Below are 18,682 nucleotides of genomic sequence, written 5' to 3'. Positions count from 1 at the left end.
ACTGCGGTGCAAATCTAAAATACTAAATACTTATCGAACACACACACACAAAAGACGCAAGGCTCTCCGCTCACACTGACAGTGATCTTGAGAGCATGACAGGCCTTCGTCATTTCTCAGATTTGACTCGATGATACTGGATGAGCATCACCAGTCTTTATTTTTCCTCCCCTGATTAAACTCCACACACTTTGCACTTTCCATGTCGGTTTGTTTGAATAAATCTAATCAAACTTCTGATTGAAAATGATTAAAGGATTAATCACTGATGAAAAATAATCATTAGGTGCAGCCCTAGAGCTGTGATCCTTCCATACATTTAATCAAGTGTTTGGATAGCATTAACAAAAAAATAAAATAATGTTCAAAGCAGGATGCAAACTCCAACCTCCAGTGTCCAAGTCCTGCGCTGTGAAGTAAATTAATGCCACATTTCCTGGATAGGAAAAAACATTGCCAGTAAATCTAATCCAGGCGGCAATTGCATTTCCTCCATAACGTACTTGGAAAGCAATTAAGTAGTCATATAAACATATTTTGTAGGAGAGGGGGTTGCTATCTATCTAGATATCTATCTGTCTGTCTATCCATCCATCCATCTATCTATCTATCTATCTATACATCTATGTATCTATCTATCTATCTATCTATCTATCTATCTATCTATCTATCTATCTATCTATCTATCTATCTGGTATCTATCTAATAGATGGAGTCAAGACAGAAGGGGTGGGAGTGAAAAGGGCGAAGTGAGGGAGGGTGGGGGAGAATAAATTCTCACTGCTGCAGTATTAATTCTTAATTGGAAAGAGATGCTATTCTTCAGCGTAGTGATTCTGCTTCATTTAGTTTACATGAAGAGACCCAGGGCAGAGGGCTATGTAACCGTTTCAGAGCACTCAGCAGAAAAATCAGCAGAGAGGAGGAGGAGGTCGAGAAAGCAACGGCTATACCCTACTTGAAATAACCCAATTCATCATAAAACACTCACATACACACACCCACACCTCCCTGATTTACAGACCCCATTCCTAATTGGTAAATACAGCACGAATCTCCAGTTGTGATTGGCTAGAAATCCCTCAACATGTGCCCCCCGAAGATGAGTGGACCATCTGGCCTGTTCCTCCCTCCAGAGCAGCCTGATTGCAGAGCCTGGAGGTGGGCCCAGATAACTGTAGTCTCAAGTGTCAGCCGTACTTAACAGCAACGGGTTAAAGGTTAACAATTAAGAGTTAAGCTCGGGATTGATTGAAATACAGAGATGATTTAGGAGGAATCAACAGTAAAACCACTCCTTTCTTTTTCTATGAAGCATGGTAAGCCTATTGGCACTAGAACTGAACCAATGTGGTACTACCAATGTAGGAGATATAACTGCACTGTTTATTTTCTAAGGAGGTTGCCAGAGAGAGGAGTGTTTTTACAAAATAACACAACTTGAAAGACTGCATGGAAAAATCGATACTGGCGCACAAGAAGCCCTTTTCAGTTTCACAAATTTAATGTTGCCTGTAAAATACCTTGAGCCTCTGATTGCTTTAACTAATAAAAGCCATGATCAGCATCATCTATAACTTCACTGACATTACTTTAAAGTAAAGAGTGTCAATAGGAAAACATCTCTTTATTCTTGCCATTGCTTTTTTTTTTTTAACAAAGAAAAAGAAAAAAAACAGCTTAATGAGATTCATTCTGCATTAATAACAGAGACGTTTGATCTGATTTGAGTCAATATGCCAATAGATCTATGGCTTTCAGTGGTCAGAGGATATAAACATGAAGGCTATAACTCATAAAATGTAAATGGAAAAGCTATTTTTGGTTAAAACACTACACTTTATATCTGATATAAACACCAACTTGATTAAAAAAAAAAAAAAAAAAAAAAAAAAAAAAACATTAACGAGGTTCTGTTCAACTGGAACACTGAAATCTGATTGTTCATTTATGAATATATATCCCTGTAAATGATCTGAATATAGCTTATGAATGCCCATACTGTGGATTACACCTTGTATGGCACTGATCTTTAGATACTCAACGTTTACATTGATGTTATCGCCAACACTGTCAAATTATATAACACCAGAAAACACAACAGGGTGACTGAAGTGTCTCTTGACACCGTGGCTGAGTGGACAAGCCCAAAGTTGTCTCCCATCCAGACCCCCGGTATGTTCTTTTTTTCAATCGGGGTATCCGTCACTTACGTGTATTGCTGTGGGAACGTGAGACCCGCTGCTCCAGGCCACGATGCGCTGAAAATCAAGATAATCTGGATAGATACCAAGCAGACGATGCTGCAAGACCTTTTGCCTATCGCCATTTTCCATTAACAATTCTCTTCACGGGGGGTTTTTCTGTTGCGTGAATGAGCCGCTCCGGACCGTCTCCGGGGCATACAGCGTGCTGGTGTGAAGGTCCGGCTCAGTGTCCCGACGAGCTCACATCGGTGTGTGTTTTCAAGCGGACGCGGAGGAGGCGGGCATTGGCCGCGGAGGCATCGTGGACGGTGGGAGATGCTCTAATGCAGCTGCCAAGACACTGCAGAGTCTCTCCTCCTGCTCCCACATATACACCACCAACACCACCAACGCTAACACACAGGCCGGCGCGTCCACGAGTCTCTCTCCCTCTCTCTCTCTCATCAGCAGCAGCAGCAGCAGCGCGTTGAGCCAGGCGCGTTCACGCTCACCAGGCAACAGCGGAGCAGAAGAATCTAGTTTAGGCTTTATTTATCTCTGCAAACCCACGTGGGCTTTATCATCGGCATAAATTTAGTTTTTTTTTTTTTTTTTTTTTAAAACAAGACTGGCCGCTGCTCTGCTGTTTGGGGTTCTGTAGACCAGGAGGATGCAACAGCTGAATAATAAAGGGTCTCTGAATGCAACAAGATGAAGAAAGTGTTGAACTGCACCGGCCAACGACCCCCAGGGGCCTCAGAAGTCACGTGTTCAGCACAATCCACCTGATTTTTTTGTTATTCAATTAGTATAGTTACTTTTGAGTAATGACGTTTATGAATATAAATATGTTTTTTAGAATACAATGCATTGTTAAAGATGAAACCAGTGATTTCAAACATGCTTGGTTTGTGGCCCTTTAGGGGAAAATAAGCTTTTCTAATCGGGGCCCCTTGACATGTTTCAGACGTCTATGAGCACTTATGGGTTGAAAGGGCCTTTCTAGGCTAAAGCCTGTTTGACTTTACAACAAGACATTTAACAGTACAGTCACTTCACAGAGATTTATTGATCACATTTTTTTAGCTGTCATTTATTTTGAGTCATCTATCTGCCTACCAAATCTAATCCATGTATATTTCAGCTGTAAAAAAATACTGAGACTACAGTAACATTTAATTAAAATACAGTTAGTAAAGCAATTTAAGTCAATTTGACAGCAGAATAGTTCTGCTTTTAGAAAATATAACATGTTTGATGTTTTTAATATTTTGTATGTGTGTTGCTATTTTGTTCGATATCAGAGCAGAGAAGTGTCTGTGTGGACCTGTTGCTGCAGGAATCTTTGATCAAGAGTCAGATACCATTTCTTCATCTCCACTGTGAACGATATGTTCAGGTTCAATTGAACCAGCTGCAGTCCTTCAGAATGCCAGAGAAGACAAACAACTAAATGATTCAGACCTCCATGGAAGCAACTGAAAGTACAATGACGTGCTTGATTGGAACAAAATGAGATAACGGTTGAATTAGTCACAAGGCTGGATTAACAAACAGACAAAGTGAGCAACTGGCGCCCAAAAACCTGAGGTTCATTAAGCCTTTTAAGCCCTGAAACTGACAGAATGTTGTAAAAACCTACCAGACAAATCATATGCTGAATATATCAACAAATAATAATCAAACACCGGAGTAACTTATAACATTAATGAAGCCTCTTCTCCATTTAAGTATCCCAGTAAGCCAGAGAGCCAGTATGAATAAAACCAGGGCCATGGAACTGGGATACATAAGCTGAATGCAGTCACTGTTGATGTTACATATGTGCTTCTCCTACAATGACATGTCAAAATGTCTGCTGTGCTGCTATGCGTAGTCTGCTATGGGCTTTGTACTAAATGGGAACATGGAGGAGACGGGTACATACACAATGCGGTAGAACGGACGTCGGGGCCCAGCAGCAAATTTGTCTCCCGGAGCTCCCAAACAGGTTATTGATAGTGCAGTCCTTAGAGGGGAGCACGCAAAACACTAAATTATGGAGCCCCAGATGGGGAAAAATGTGTCTATTTAAGTGAATGCATAAGTGCATATACAGTACATTGCTTTTCAGTCCAGTATGGTTCTAGGAGTTTGTACATTGGTTATCCTGCATCTTGCCTAAATATAAGATGGGATGTGCACACCTTTTTGCATTATAACATAAATACATTATAGTGTGTTAAATGATTTAAGGAGATTTAAGAATTTATGCATATACAAAGTAAAGTCCAATGTCAAGTCATTTTTATTATAATGAAAGCCCAAAATCATAATTTTGCCTCAAAGTGTAAAATAAACATATGGCCTAAATAACAAAATATTAAAACAGATTTTAGAAAAAGCATGATATAAAAATATCAAATTGATAAAAAACTGTATTTTTCACTGAATATGTTTTAAATGCGCATGTGTCTCCCATTTTTCTTTAACTGTTTCTTTTTATTTCTTACCTCCTCACTTTTCCTAATATACATTCAATCAGTAGACCTTACTCATAGCAGATACTTGGACTTATTAAACACAGGTTTAACTAATAACATCAATAACGGCTGAATTCCATTTAGCTGTGACAGTGACTGTGCTGGTGTTGAGTAGGTTTGCTGTAAACCTAAATAGAACAAAGGCATTGTGAATGTTATTTGTCACAGCTGTGTTCTGTTATCTATTTATTATATGAAATTATAATTATATTATTTTATAATAATTTTTTTCTACTAAGAAGATCTGTAGCCTACAAATCACAGCTTGTGTAACAAAATAAATCAGACAGGATCCCCTCGGATATTTAAACATATGAGAATTCAACTAGCCTCTTATCTTCATTAAAACCTCTTATTTTTAATGTAGACTTTCAGGTTATATGCAAAAATAAAAACCTAAACTATAACAATATTGAAAAATAGTGTAACAGGACAACAAAATGCATTGACCACAGTAAAGAGATTGTAGAATATCAAAATTTGACCGACTACAATTAATTCCCACCTAAATGTTGTGGCTATCACAAAATGATTTGGCTGTAATTTCCATCAGAAGGCAGTTGCATAGCAGGAGAGCACAGTAAGAGAAATGCCATGCAGCTGAAAGACTTACAGCATGCATGTTCCATCATACACTGCAGCGTCTGTGAATATAAACAGCTCTCCCCAGAAGCAAGAAAACCAGCGAGCTGAGACTCAACACTGTGATGCTGTAAGGACAGTGAAATGGAGATTGATTTTGTGGATTTAAAGATAATTTCTGACTCTTTTTCTATTTCTATTTTATTTATTTCCCAGTAGTGTAAAGAATGTACACGTTTCCCCCTCAGTCTGGTGCTTTTTATCTTTTCATTTCATCCCTATATCCAAGGTCACAGCCATTACCGGCGCAAGTCATTTCCCTAATTGCAATATGTCTTTAAGAGCTGTTTGTATATTATATATTGATGCTGAAAAAAATCCCAGCAGGATGTATGTGGAGAAACTGCAGGAGTCAGGTTAAATCTCTCCATGTGGTAAGCCCCCTGTTCAGGCGTCCTTGACCGAGACTTGAATCCCCATCTCACCTCACCTCGCCTCAGATTTGCTGTTATGAATCTAAACCAGACCCCTGACCGTAGGAGCGGGAGAAAGACAGCGCAACTGTCAAAGGATCAAACTAGAAGGACCTGGCTGAAATTTTGACAGAAGAAATGGTTATGCTGTACCAAATTCATAAAAATCTTTTCTGAAACTGTGAGATTTTGAACTTTTCTTCAATAAACTGGTTAACAGCACCTGTTTTTCTGCAGCCAGGCATTCAAATGCTCGACGGCTCACCCGACAGGATGACTGCACCTCATCCTGCCTCCTCTGGGAGAAAGGATGTGGGTTCAGCTTTTAGTCGTCTCCCTGACGGCCCCATGTGCTAATACTGCTGTCATGTCCTGGGGAGAGAGAAGACTAATTACTGACTGCACAGTCTTCCTGCCAGTCCCCCTTGGAGAACCATACGCTGTTAATTGGACAACTACTCCAAAGGGAGCTGAACTGTAGATGAGACCGACCTTTGCCTCATGTTAACAGCATTACGTATGAAATTACATTTTTATTTTCTCATTTCCCTTGTTGTATCTCCATTATACAAAATCCTTGTTTACAACAATTGGGTCAGTTCTCTCGAATAAATGCAAATAATGTTTTGTTAAGGTGATTGTCTGTAGAAAACAATTTTAGACCGTCTTGTTCTGATAAATGTTAAAATCTCAATGCTAGCATGCTGATGTTTTTTCATGTATGTTTCCAAGTTCAAAATCATAGTTTAGGGTGTAAGCATGCTTACATTTGCTAAATAGTACTAAGAGTAGGGTACAGCTGAGGCTGATGGGAATGTCATTAGTTTTGCAGGACTTTGAATCTAAATTGGTGCGATAGCGAAATTAAAATAATATATTAGAAGAAAGGTTAGGGGGTCACAAAAGTTGTTAGAATTCATGATGGATGTCTGAGAAGATATACTGTATATATTAAGATATTGACTGATGTTTGGACATTTTTTATTGATGTAGTTATGGTAAATTATATTGCCCATCCTTGAAGCAGATGTCTTTTTGGAGGTTGAATGCCTTTGCCGTAGGCAGTCAGAAATCTTCCTCCATAACACAGCTCTAATCCTGCTGCTCGTTCATTGTTCTTTTAAATTGCTTGTCAGTGTGCCTCAGAAAATATGACCAGGAAAGTAATGAACGAATATATTCCTTCAATTCCAGTTTGTTTAATAAAATTATACATGTGCAATTATAGTTTTAAAATTAAGCTAAATTTAAAAAGTGGCAACTAAATGATGTTTGATCAAAGAGTTAATCAAAAACATCTTCACATTTTAGTAAGTTCTTTCCCCCATACTAATGGCATTGTGTACACAACAGGTGATACATCTTTAAGACTGCACACACACACACAGGCATACTCAATCAACAATGTTTACATACAGTAAGTATGTTGTTAAAAAACTGCTGCAGTAGTGAGTAATGCAAAGCTGATCGAGCCTATATCCTGAGAATCATCACAAAAAAAAAATCAATAATACCAAAGGCTAAGTGCTCAGTTTGGCTTAATGATATACATGATATTATTCTTTGGTAATCTCTGCAAAGATTTCAAGTTAAATATTCAGATCATCAGTGAAATACGTTTTTAGAGAGGATTAAAAAGAAGACTCGTCTAAGCCTCCTCAGGAAAGGCAGGAACACTAGCAAGAGCTGAGATTAGCCTCTCGAACACGCTGATGCCTTTCAGGAAGACTCGCTCATTCAGATACTCGTTGTGATCGTGCAGCAGGATTGGTGTCCGGTTCATTGGGGAAAAGCCGATAGCAGGGATACCCACCTAGATTAAATAAACAAAACTATTACCAGGCACAGAACTGAAGGAGTGGAATATCTAAATAAAGAATAAAGAGTCAGATTGAATGGATTTATACTCACTGCTCTGATAAAACGGCTATCGGTGGCAGCTGGAAATATCTCCTTTTCCAGAGTTAAGTTCCTACAGTGGAGATATTGACAGTTTTTTTTAATGATACATGGACAGATTCAGTACAGTCCTAGAGCACCTTTATGGTTTTGTCAGCTATTATTATCTGAATAAACATTTTGAAAACGTATCCTTAAAGTGCCCGTTTTAGACAGGCATGACCAAAAGCCTATAAGCATTTCCAAGAGAATACATAGTAAATGTAGAAAGAAAATCAACTTTTCTTCAGATGCTGAGACAAGCAAGTGTAGACAGGGACTGACAATACAGTTATTTCTAAACAAGAGAAGTGGTTTGTGAGAACGGTGTGAATATTTTCAGTTGAGGTATTAAACATCATCGAGCAAATGCATTAAACATGAGGATACAAAAATCTGAATTGAGGTTAACATTTTTGGTTAGCTTGTATCAAGTGAATAGTGTCAGTACATAATTATATTAAATGCTTTACACAACATCAGCCTTGTATTTGCCTCTGCACTGTAACATGCAAAAGAAAATGGTGGAATCACACACAGATTGTGCGTTATTGTGTACGGTGTACTCACATTGCCTTGCAGGCTGCACTGAAGGCGCTCCACCAAGGATCATTCTCCGCTGTAGAAGTCACTGTTTGGTTCATACTTTTCTGCAATGGATGGCAGCTAATTTAATTTATTTGACAACAGGAGCAAGGCAACAGCACTTTTACAACTCTAGTGCACTGACCTGAGCAAATTCGTAAGTGACATCGTCTCCTGCTTCTTTACACCACTGTTTGATCTGTCTTTCAAACTCCTGGGAGGATAATATTAATTCAGAGGTTAGTTGAGCTGGAGGTCATTTCATACCGACACATCCTCCTGTAGATCACATGTTTGCATGTTTACATGAGTAACACAGACAAGCTCATACAGACATAAACGTGTACACACCTGTAGATTTACTTTGGGTGGTATTCTTAGGTCAAAACTGACGTCCATTTCAGCTGGGATGACATTGTAGGCCACGCCTCCTTTGACCATGGTCATATTGATTGTGGTGACATCACCAAGCGTGAAACACTCACTGGTATTGAGCCTGAAATACACACACACACACACACACACACACACACACACACACACACACACAGCGGTAATGACAGTACTGCAATGAAATCTAGAGTAGAATTGCATTTCTGAAAGGCCAACACTGAAAACGGACTTGAATTTTAATCAAAGAAATCCACATCAAATCTGTTTACATCAAAATTCTTTGTTCCAGAGAACTAATTAGCACCTCGTTGTTTCCGCTCATATTCATTTAGGTCTCTGGGACACAAACACAACACATAATGGCTGATTAGCATTTTGACCAGGGGCCAGATTCATGAAATGACTTACAATCCTTTATATGCCCATGCTTTTGTAATAATTCCCTTGAAAATCTCCTGGAGAGAATTATGTAATTTGGTACTAATTATAGGGAACACAGATGAAATGTTCTAAACTGGTACTAGAAATTAGTTGTGTTGAGTTCATAATTTCCAAGGCAGTTTTCCTACTGAGATCTTTTAATGAAGCATATGTACACTAAAAATGCCACATTCATGTTTAAAGCTGAAGAATGTAAGAAGACCTGATTTATGGACTGTAACAATGATCTGCCACCTGTGCAAAAAACTCATTAACAGAATAATGACAATAAAAAATGAAGTAGAACTCAGTGATGTTATTATACAGGTGACGGTTAAAAGTTTGTGAATTTCCACAAATACCTTCATGATTTTATGAAAGGTTTTGAACTAGTTAGTCTATTACTCTAACACATTAAGCACATTAATGAATTATTTTACAGGGCTTCATTTCTATTAGTAATATAGTTTTCATTAGTCTTTTCAGGGCATTTTGATTCTGTGGAGGCCTTAAATTCAACACTCATCTATTTGCCTTAATTTTCCATTAGTAACTATTCTTTCATTATTTGGCTGGAGGGTCAGTCTCAGTGTCAGTGTATTCTTTCAGCCTAGTAGTTCTACAGATGAGAATAAAGAGATTAACTTGAAGTCACATAACCCTTGTTGGCACTGCTGTGTCTCTCTCTCTCTCTCTCCCTCTGTGTGCTCTCCTGTCTGTGGTAATGATGTGCTTGAGATCACGTTGTTATAATGTGTTAACATTTTAAGTATCAGTTTTGTTATTTGGATTGTCTATGTTGTAATTGTGTTGCTGATACTGTAACAAGATATCTATTGCACGTTTGCCTGTCATGTTAGAAGGATCTCAGTTGTTTTCCTGAGGTTTCTTCCATATAACCCCCGTTAAAAGGCTTTTTGTTTTTCCCTCATCAGCTGCGAGGGTCCAAGGTCAGAGGGTGTCATATGCTGTATCAATTGTAAATTTGTGATACTCGGCTATATGAATGAAATGAACTTGACTTAACATTAAGTGATGCTTACAGCATATTATGTTTATCTACTCTATGAAAAGTAGCATAGCAAGGACTTTAATACCAGGACTTCCTGTAGGGATCAAGCCATAAAGCTTAAATTTAGGGAATCACTGCACAAAGCAGATCCAGTGTTATAAATTTGAAAATGTCTTTCCATAAACATTATGTACAAAATGTAAACAGATCAATCTCACCTATGTTTCTCCTTCTCTCTGAAGTCCAGGAAGGAGTTTATGACTTGGCGCTGAGAAAAAAAAGGCAGTATGGTCACTGACATGGTCTTTCTCAGTCCTTGTACAACAAGTTTTTATGATTTAACAGATGTATCAACTGGTTGCATGACGTTGAAACTTACCAGCTTCTCAGCAGCTGTGTTCTCCACAAACCTGGACCCATGACCTGGACTGCCTGGGCAGTGGACTGTAATCCCTGGAAAGAAGAAGTCATTCTGCTCGATTCAAGATTGACTTTATCATCCTTCTAAAATCCTGTAACCTCATAAGAGAGTGGATTCTTTTAAGGTATTTATTTCATACTCACACCAGGGGTTCCTCTCTCCATAAAACACAGTGAAAGCCTCGCCAGGGTTTGCCAGACCTACAGAATAAATAAAAAACTGTTAACATTAGTGTAGTGCATAAAAACAACTATTTAAAGGAAGAACTGTGGGGGAAAGGACAGAAGTTGATGATGTACAAATTAGCAACTACACCACAGGAGGGTTAATGAACCTCCACACGCAGGGGCTGAATCTAAGCACACATTTGCTTCAAAATCAATAACAAGTAATTTGGTACAGTGGGTAAAATATTTGCTTGACATTGTAAAATGTCTCAAAGACATTTAACCAAAATTTTAATCATCCAATTACCTCACAGTAAAGTCTTTATCAGGTCATACTGTAATTAATTAGGACAAACATCACAAGTGACCTCTCACAAGGAAACATATGCATCGCTTTTTAAAAGAAAGATCATTATGGGGCTCCAAAAGGGTCCACTGTAATATAATCCTGCCCTAGTTTGGTCGGTATTTATAATTTATGTCTGACAGGATGTCTTGATTTGGGAATAAGATTAATGTCAAGGATGCCACAACAGGAAGTGAGGTTTCATCTCTGAATTTCACCTTTGAGGCCAATAAACCAAACAGTCTTAACAAAGGGAAAAAAGAGAGGAGGAATTTTAATAGCATTCATTTTCTAAAGTTTATTAGTGTTCAGTTAGCTTATCTTCACCGAAGACTTACTGGTAATGTAACATGATATATATTATTGGCAGAAATGTTTCAGGTGTCCAGATATTTAAATTTAAAAATAGACAACTGCCAAATAAATAGAAAACCGAGTTTTACGTGGTCATGGTATAAACTCAATAATTGAACCCGGTTTCAACTTATTAAGCAACTGAGTAACCTTCAGTGTTCATATTCTTATTCATTAACTCTGAAAGAAGACGTTGCAAACAGTTATTTATTTACCTTCATCAAGCGCAAAGCCAATGTTTAATTTTTGGAACTCCGGATGCTTCACGAATGTTTCCATTCCCTTGTGACCTCCAACTTCTTCATCTGAAAAAAAAGATTACATTTTGGTTACCATATTTCTATTTGAAATAATCCTCATAGTTGGCAAGGATATAGTTTGACTTCTGCTAAACAAGTACTAAAACAAGTAGTAGTTGTTGTTGTTGTTGTTGTTGTTGTTGTTGCTGTTGTTTTAGAGAACAGATTATATCCTGGTTAAAGGCAGTAAGCACCCAAACTGGTGTTTTCAAACCTCCTGGCTGATTAGAAGTCTGATGAAGTCACAAACTCCACATACCATAATCAATACAGGCTATTAAACACATATTTATTGTGGCTGTAGTGGATGAATTTAAATGGAAAAGGTAATTTACTGTCTTTACGGATTCTAATAAAATGTAAAAAGGTCATATTTTCATCTCAACACCCTGCTGCTGTTTGATTATCAGCTGATGAAGATTCATGGCCACACTTGCTGCCTCAGATGTTACTTGCTCCACATTAAACAGGTTATTCCAGCCTTGCCACTTCTACATACCAGTATTAGCATCTCTGGGTTGTGTGCCTCTGCTAACCAAACATGTTGCAGTTTACATGTTTGTCTGTCCAAAATGTTATCACTTCATCATTCTATTTTCTGCTAGACATTTGAGTAAATAGTTTAATTTGCATATTAATTATTTTGTTATGGCCAAAGATGTCTTCTGTGAGGTCACAGCGATCTTTGACCACACATTTCTAATCACTTCGTCTTTGAGTCCAGGCGGGCGTTTGTGACAAATTTAAAGAAATACGCTCAAGGTGTTCCTGAGATATCACATTAATGAGAATGGAGGAAGTTATTTCTCCAGCATGTTTGATATCCGTGATATACATCGACACACTGCCAGGCAACAAATATTAGTTTTACTCTCATTCACTGTTTAGTTTACAATTGCTCTGATATATATTTATTAATTGCCAGCATCAGAGCCATATAATCAGGTCCTTCTTCGCAGCTAACTGCAGGGAAATTGGTTGGACCAAGGGTGTGTGAATGCCTTGACAACAAACTACAAATAGAGGAGGGCAGCAATCAAATATCTTACCAGGAACAAACATTAAGTGCACAGTGCGCATCAGTTTCTGTCCCTCTGCCTTCAGTCTTCTGACTGCCTGGATGTACCTGCAGTGAACAAAAGAAAACACTGCAGAGTCATGACACAAATAGGAAATGGAGTCTGGACTGGCAGTATGCAGGTTGAGGGAGTGGGTGTTAAAACAGGTGTTTCTCAGTGAACATAATCAAATGAAGTTCAAAACAACACTAGAGCACACATCCTGTTCAATTAAACAAGTTATCAAGTCAGTTTATACCCACTGTATAGTTACACATTTCATGTCCTGTGATCCCCGGGCAAAAATGTTGCCCTCTGCATCTTTGAAAGCACTGAAAGCATCGTATTTCCAATGTTCCTGGAGAAGAGATTCATATCAAATCCATTTTTTTCATGTCTATTACAGATAATCTGAGAATTGTAACGCCATAAACAGAGAGAGGCGCCATACCTGGTAAACAGGTACAACATCTGTGTGGGAATTCAGTAAAATGGATTTCAAGGTCGGGTTGGTCCCTTCCCATGTCATGATCGTCACAACTCTGCCTGGCCAAACCTACAGGGAGAGGGAACAACAGATAACCGTTTCCTTTCAGAAGTAGTATTACCTATTTTTGTAATGTATTTACACCATGTACACAAATGTGTGCAACGTGAATTATATTATCATATTATACACCGACACACACCTCAATCTTTCTAATAGGTAGCTCAAGCTCCTCTGCTATTCTGTCCAGGAAACGAAGAGCAGCATCTATAAATGAATAAACAGATAGCAGAACAACCTGTTTAAATATTAATAATTATGTAAAAACTCTCAGAACAGTAGAGAGTCATAATTCCGGCTGCTGCCAGCTGCGGCAGTGTTGGTGGACTTTGGTACAGAAAAGCAAAAGCTTTCTCTTATTACCTTACCATTTTCAGATTAGTTTGTGGAGACAACCGGCTGAGAAAAGCAGCCAAAAAGGTCCTCTAGCCAGCCACTTTTCCTAACCCTCACTACTCGGGGATCCCACATTTTCCCAGGTCAGCTGGAAGATATTGTACCTCCAGCATGACCACAATTTTAAACTGAACTAACACAAATGGCTTAGAGGTCATTCATGGAGAGTGAGGCCAGACCTCCTGCAGACAAAACAATCACAGCTGCCACTATGTACAATGCCATTCTTTTGGTCAGGGCTGCAGTTTGTTTGTTTTGTTTGTTAAGTGAGAGCTTTGCTCAGGATCTGAGCTTTCTTTTTTTTTATTATATAAAGCATGTAAAGCTACATCCATGGAGAAAAAACACAACCCATATTCAGAAACTGTTCCCTTAAACGAGGTCAGATTTCTGTATGGTTGTGTAGTAACAACTATATAATGTATGGACAATTTTAAACAAACATTCTAAATGTGTCCCAGTATAAGTCCAGTTGCAGTGTTTGTGAATAATCAGCTGACAGGAAGGAGACATGGACCCAAGCTGTTGCCTAGCAACAAAATTCCATTGAAACATGCTAAAATGGGTTTCAGACTGAGGGTGAATACAGGTATATTTAAAGGCAGTAAGAAAAAACATTAAAGCATGTAATTATGTTCTAGTAGAAACCGTATCAATTATGTATAGTAGAAACCCAAAATATAAGTATGAACCTGGAAATGAGCTTAATGTGTCTCCCTTAATATTTAACTGATGCAGATAAGAATTGGACTTTGATAAATCATAGAAGATATTACAAGTGACCGGGTTTCTTATAAACAGATCTACAGCGATAACTATGGGTGTGTAAAGTGATATGATCTTAAATTGATAATATTTGAAGTAAAACATCATAAAAATAGTGTAAACTGGAAAGTAAATCCAAAAGCTGTTTTGACTCTGATCCCAACAAACAGGGTTAATAAATGACAGGAAATATCAGTGTCTTGTGATGAACATCTCTCACCATAATCAGGGTCTGGGTGGACAGTTTTGAGACGCAGGTACTCTCTGAACAGACTCACAGAGAGGTCCTCTCCCCCAGGAGGGCTATGTCCACCTCCAGCACCTGGACCATCCTTGTCAGGCAGCATGGTGTGATGTATGTACTCCTCTGAGGACACACACATGTCACAATGTCAAAATAACACAACAACATATTACAATAAGTATAATAACCATCTGACGCTAGCTCCAGTTGTAGCTGCTGTCTCAATAACTGGGCCAGGAGCCTGTGACTCCACCGTCAGCTGTCGGTACCTGTTAAAGCCTGGAGGAGGAGGAGGAGGAGGAGGAGGAACACATCTTTGCTAAATCAGCTAGCTAGCCTTGTAGCTGGTTAAGTTATTAGTATCTCTTTAGCTAGCCTCAGTTTAAACGCTTTGTTAGTTAACTGGCCAAAACACTTCTGCTAATAAACAGAGATTACAGTAGGCAAATAACGTAGTTTTATTAAATCTTTTAAGCTAAAGTTTTCACAGTACTCACCCTGTGCTGTCAATTCGCCGTCAGGTAACGCTAAGCACTTGTGTCAGCTGACCGCTGCCGACGAGACCCTTTATTCCCCTTCAAAATAAAAGACCTGTCGCCGGAATCAAACACAAGGACTGAAATAAATACATGTTTACAACTGTGTTCAGGCCTTAACATAAAATATATATTAATATATTACAAAGACATATAGTATTTAAGTACAATGTTTTGAGGTATTAGCAAATAAATATATATTAATATATTACAAAGACATATAGTATTTAAGTACAATGTTTTGAGGTATTAGCAAATAAATATATATTAATATATTACAAAGACATATAGTATTTAAGTACAATGTTTTGAGGTATTAGCAAATAAATACATATTAATATATTACAAAGACATATATTATTTAAGTACAATGTTTTGAGGTATTAGTAAATAAATATATATTAATATATTACAAAGACATATTATTTTAAAGTACAATGTTTGATGTATTAACAAATAAATATATATTAATATATTACAAAGACATATATTATTTAAGTACAATGTTTTGAGGTATTAACAAATAAATATATGTTAATATATTATAAAGTATAAGTATAATCAGCAAAATATATCAAAAGTAAATATATATTAATATATTACAAAGACATATATTATTTAAGTACAATGTTTTGAGGTATTAACAAAAAACATATATTAATATTTTACAAAGACATATATTATTTAAGTACAATGTTTTGAGGTATTAACAAAAAATATATGTTAATATTTTACAAAGACATATTATTTAAGTACAATGTTTTGAGGTATTAACAAAAAATATATATTAATATATTACTAAGACATATATTATTTAAGTACAATGTTTTGAGGTATTAACAAAAAATATATGTTAATATTTTACAAAGACATATATTATTTAAGTACAATGTTTTGAGGTATTAACAAATAAATATATATTAATATATTACAAAGACATATATTATTTTAGTACAATGTTTTGAGGTATTAACAAATAAATATATATCAATATATTACAAAGACATTATTTTTAGTACAATGTTTTGATGTATTAACAAATAAATATATATTAATATATTACAAAGACATATATTATTTAAGTACAATGTTTTGAGGTATTAACAAATAAATATATGTTAATATATTATAAAGTATATTACAATGCTAAGTATAATCAGCTAAATATATCACAAGTAAATATATATTAATATATTACAAAGACATATATTATTGAAGTACAATGTTTTGATGTATTAACAAATAAATATATATTAATATATTACAAAGACATATATTATTTAAATACAATGTTTTGAGGTATTAACAAAAAATATATATTAATATATTACAAAGACATATATTATTTAAGTATATTTTGAGGTATTAACAAAAAATATATTATTTTACAAAGACATATATTATTTAAGTACAATGTTTTGAGGTATTAACAAATAAATATATATCAATATTTTACAAAGACATATATTATTTAAGTACAATGTTTTGAGGTATTAACAAATAAATATATATCAATATATTACAAAGACATATATTATTTTAGTACAATGTTTTGAGGTATTAACAAATAAATATATATGAATATATTATAAAGTATAAGTATAATCAGCAAAATATATCAAAAGTAAAACTAAAAGTAAAAAAATTAATAACTGTGAGTGTTATGCTACTATATGTTATAGAATTGGATTACTGTTATAACTCGTGCATTTATGTAAAAGCAGGATTTTACATATGTAGCTGATTGAGGTGGAGCAAATCAGTGCCTGTTTCGTATGGGACATATCTGCAACTAATCATTTTATTTTTGGATTAATCCCCTGATTATTTTCTTGAGCCATCGATTCAATTTATTGTTTAGTTCGTATAATTTTAGTAAAATTTGCACCATCTCACAATGCTAATTTTGTACAACCAAGGTTATTTTCCCCATACATAATCATAACATTTAGTTTACTGGGGATTTCCTGGTGCTCTAGAACAAGTAGAGTGGATTTTGCACTCATCAACCTACACTTAATACCCAATAATGACAAAGTGAAAACAGGAAATTATCATAAAGAAAATTAAAACTAGTATTCAGACCCTTAACTCAGTACTTAGCTAAAGCACCTTTGGCAGTGTAGATTTTCTTGGTTGCGTCTGGTGATCCACCCCCCGTTTCTCCCACATTGCAGCCAAGATCGCCTCCAGTGGAGCCAACAAAATGCTCAAGATATCAAAGCAGACATGTTTCTTTGAGTGTATTTGTGTATTTGTGAATTTGATAAAATCATAAAGGTCAAATAGTTGCCATGGATACGAGCTACTGTAAAAGAAAGAGGGCCAATCATTTTTATTGTTGGATATTTGAAATAATAAAAAATGCATTTTTGTCAGCAACCACTTGAAATAGACTGCTTAAAGTATACATGTGTAAACATAATTTTACTTCTGTGGCCAATACACTTTGGGCTTCATATTTTATGAGTTTTTCATGACATATGCTACATTTCCAGGAAATGTCTTAAGAGGTATATTTATCCATCACTGGGGAAATCTCTTCACTGTATACATCGAATAATAGCAACAACCACAATCATAAAGAGGTCATTCAATCCCAAATTATCCAGTTCATTCTGAATTTACTCAGAGGACAGCATAATCTCGATTTTATTTTTCTTACACAGGGAAAGAGTTTGTGTTCCACATGATCTATTCAAGTCTTTTACTGAATATAGACATTGTTTATGATGTGTAAATGTTGTCACCATACCTTTAGGATCCGGTGGCCCATGATGATGAGGTGCTCTGCTGAGCCTTCTCCCCTGACAACCATCTCCTAGCAACATGATCCAATGTCAAGACAGTCAAAGTAGGCTGATAACTGTCAAATCACCCATTGTGACCAACTTAACGCAACAAACAGGCAAGTAAAATACATACAATCCAGCTTTCTTTTATTTTTTCCTCTAAATTGAGGAGGAGCATGAAAAGGTCAACCACTGTCAGTTCACCAACATGACACTACACCTCCTGCTGGTCACCTGCTCCAACAGCAAGTTCTTGAATGCCAATGTGGGCAGTGTGTTTGTTTGAAATGTAAATACTTATTACAGTTTCTATATTTTTCACTGCTCTGTGTGCTCCATCCATTACTTTCTACATGTTTAGTCATGCATTGCACAAAAGGTTTAAAATATACAGTTGCCTTGAGAGCTCAAAAGCACTGCAACTCCCTAAAAACATACAAAGCAGATTCACAATGTCTGTGCTCTGCAGCGTTTCTGTATTTAGTTGTGTTTACTCACTTCAAGGCAAGCCAAGCAAACTCCCATGAACTTTCCCAAAAGTAAAAAAAAAACAACTTAAAATTATATAAATACATCAAAATAACATCCAGTTCCCAAAATATGGCATTTTATCAAATGACATACGAAACACAAACTTTTAGTTTTT

The 18,682-nt window shown here is 36.4% G+C and overlaps 2 protein-coding genes across 2 annotated transcripts in view; both read right to left on the bottom strand.

The window, feature by feature from the left end:
- The window catches only part of LOC129105681 (voltage-dependent calcium channel subunit alpha-2/delta-2-like), a 29,021-nt gene extending 26,692 nt beyond the window's left edge, over positions 1-2,329 (bottom strand). The window contains exon 1 of the mRNA XM_054616838.1: positions 2,214-2,329. Within this exon, the coding sequence (XP_054472813.1) occupies positions 2,214-2,329 (116 nt within the window). The remainder of the gene's footprint in view (positions 1-2,213) is intronic.
- Positions 2,330-6,337: 4,008 nt separating this feature from the next.
- On the bottom strand, positions 6,338-15,272 carry LOC129105509 (aminoacylase-1-like). The gene is made up of 15 exons (XM_054616575.1): positions 15,206-15,272; positions 14,685-14,831; positions 13,446-13,510; positions 13,208-13,312; positions 13,020-13,114; positions 12,748-12,824; positions 11,615-11,704; positions 10,676-10,732; positions 10,491-10,564; positions 10,330-10,379; positions 8,638-8,782; positions 8,432-8,500; positions 8,272-8,351; positions 7,675-7,735; positions 6,338-7,576 (listed from the first exon to the last, which is right to left on the bottom strand). The coding sequence occupies exons 2-15, from the start codon at positions 14,809-14,811 to the stop codon at positions 7,412-7,414; spliced, it is 1,260 nt and encodes a 419-aa protein (XP_054472550.1). The 5' UTR covers positions 14,812-14,831; positions 15,206-15,272; the 3' UTR covers positions 6,338-7,411.
- Positions 15,273-18,682: the final 3,410 nt, after the last annotated feature.

This window comes from Anoplopoma fimbria, chromosome 17 (genome assembly GCF_027596085.1).
Source record: "Anoplopoma fimbria isolate UVic2021 breed Golden Eagle Sablefish chromosome 17, Afim_UVic_2022, whole genome shotgun sequence".
NCBI classification, from domain to species: Eukaryota; Metazoa; Chordata; class Actinopteri; order Perciformes; family Anoplopomatidae; genus Anoplopoma; species Anoplopoma fimbria.
This window is presented reverse-complemented; position numbering and strand designations above follow the sequence as displayed.

Excerpts from the sequence above, each read along its gene's own strand:
- LOC129105509 (XM_054616575.1), bottom strand. The coding sequence starts at position 14,811 with ATGCTGCCTGACAAGGATGGTCCAGGTGCTGGAGGTGGACATAGCCCT. Across the intron at positions 13,511-14,684 it reads CCACCCAGACCCTGATTATG|ATGCTGCTCTTCGTTTCCTG; the intron begins GTGAGAGATGTT and ends ATTCATTTATAG. Across the intron at positions 7,736-8,271 it reads AGTGCAGCCTGCAAGGCAAT|GAACTTAACTCTGGAAAAGG; the intron begins GTGAGTACACCG and ends TCTCCACTGTAG.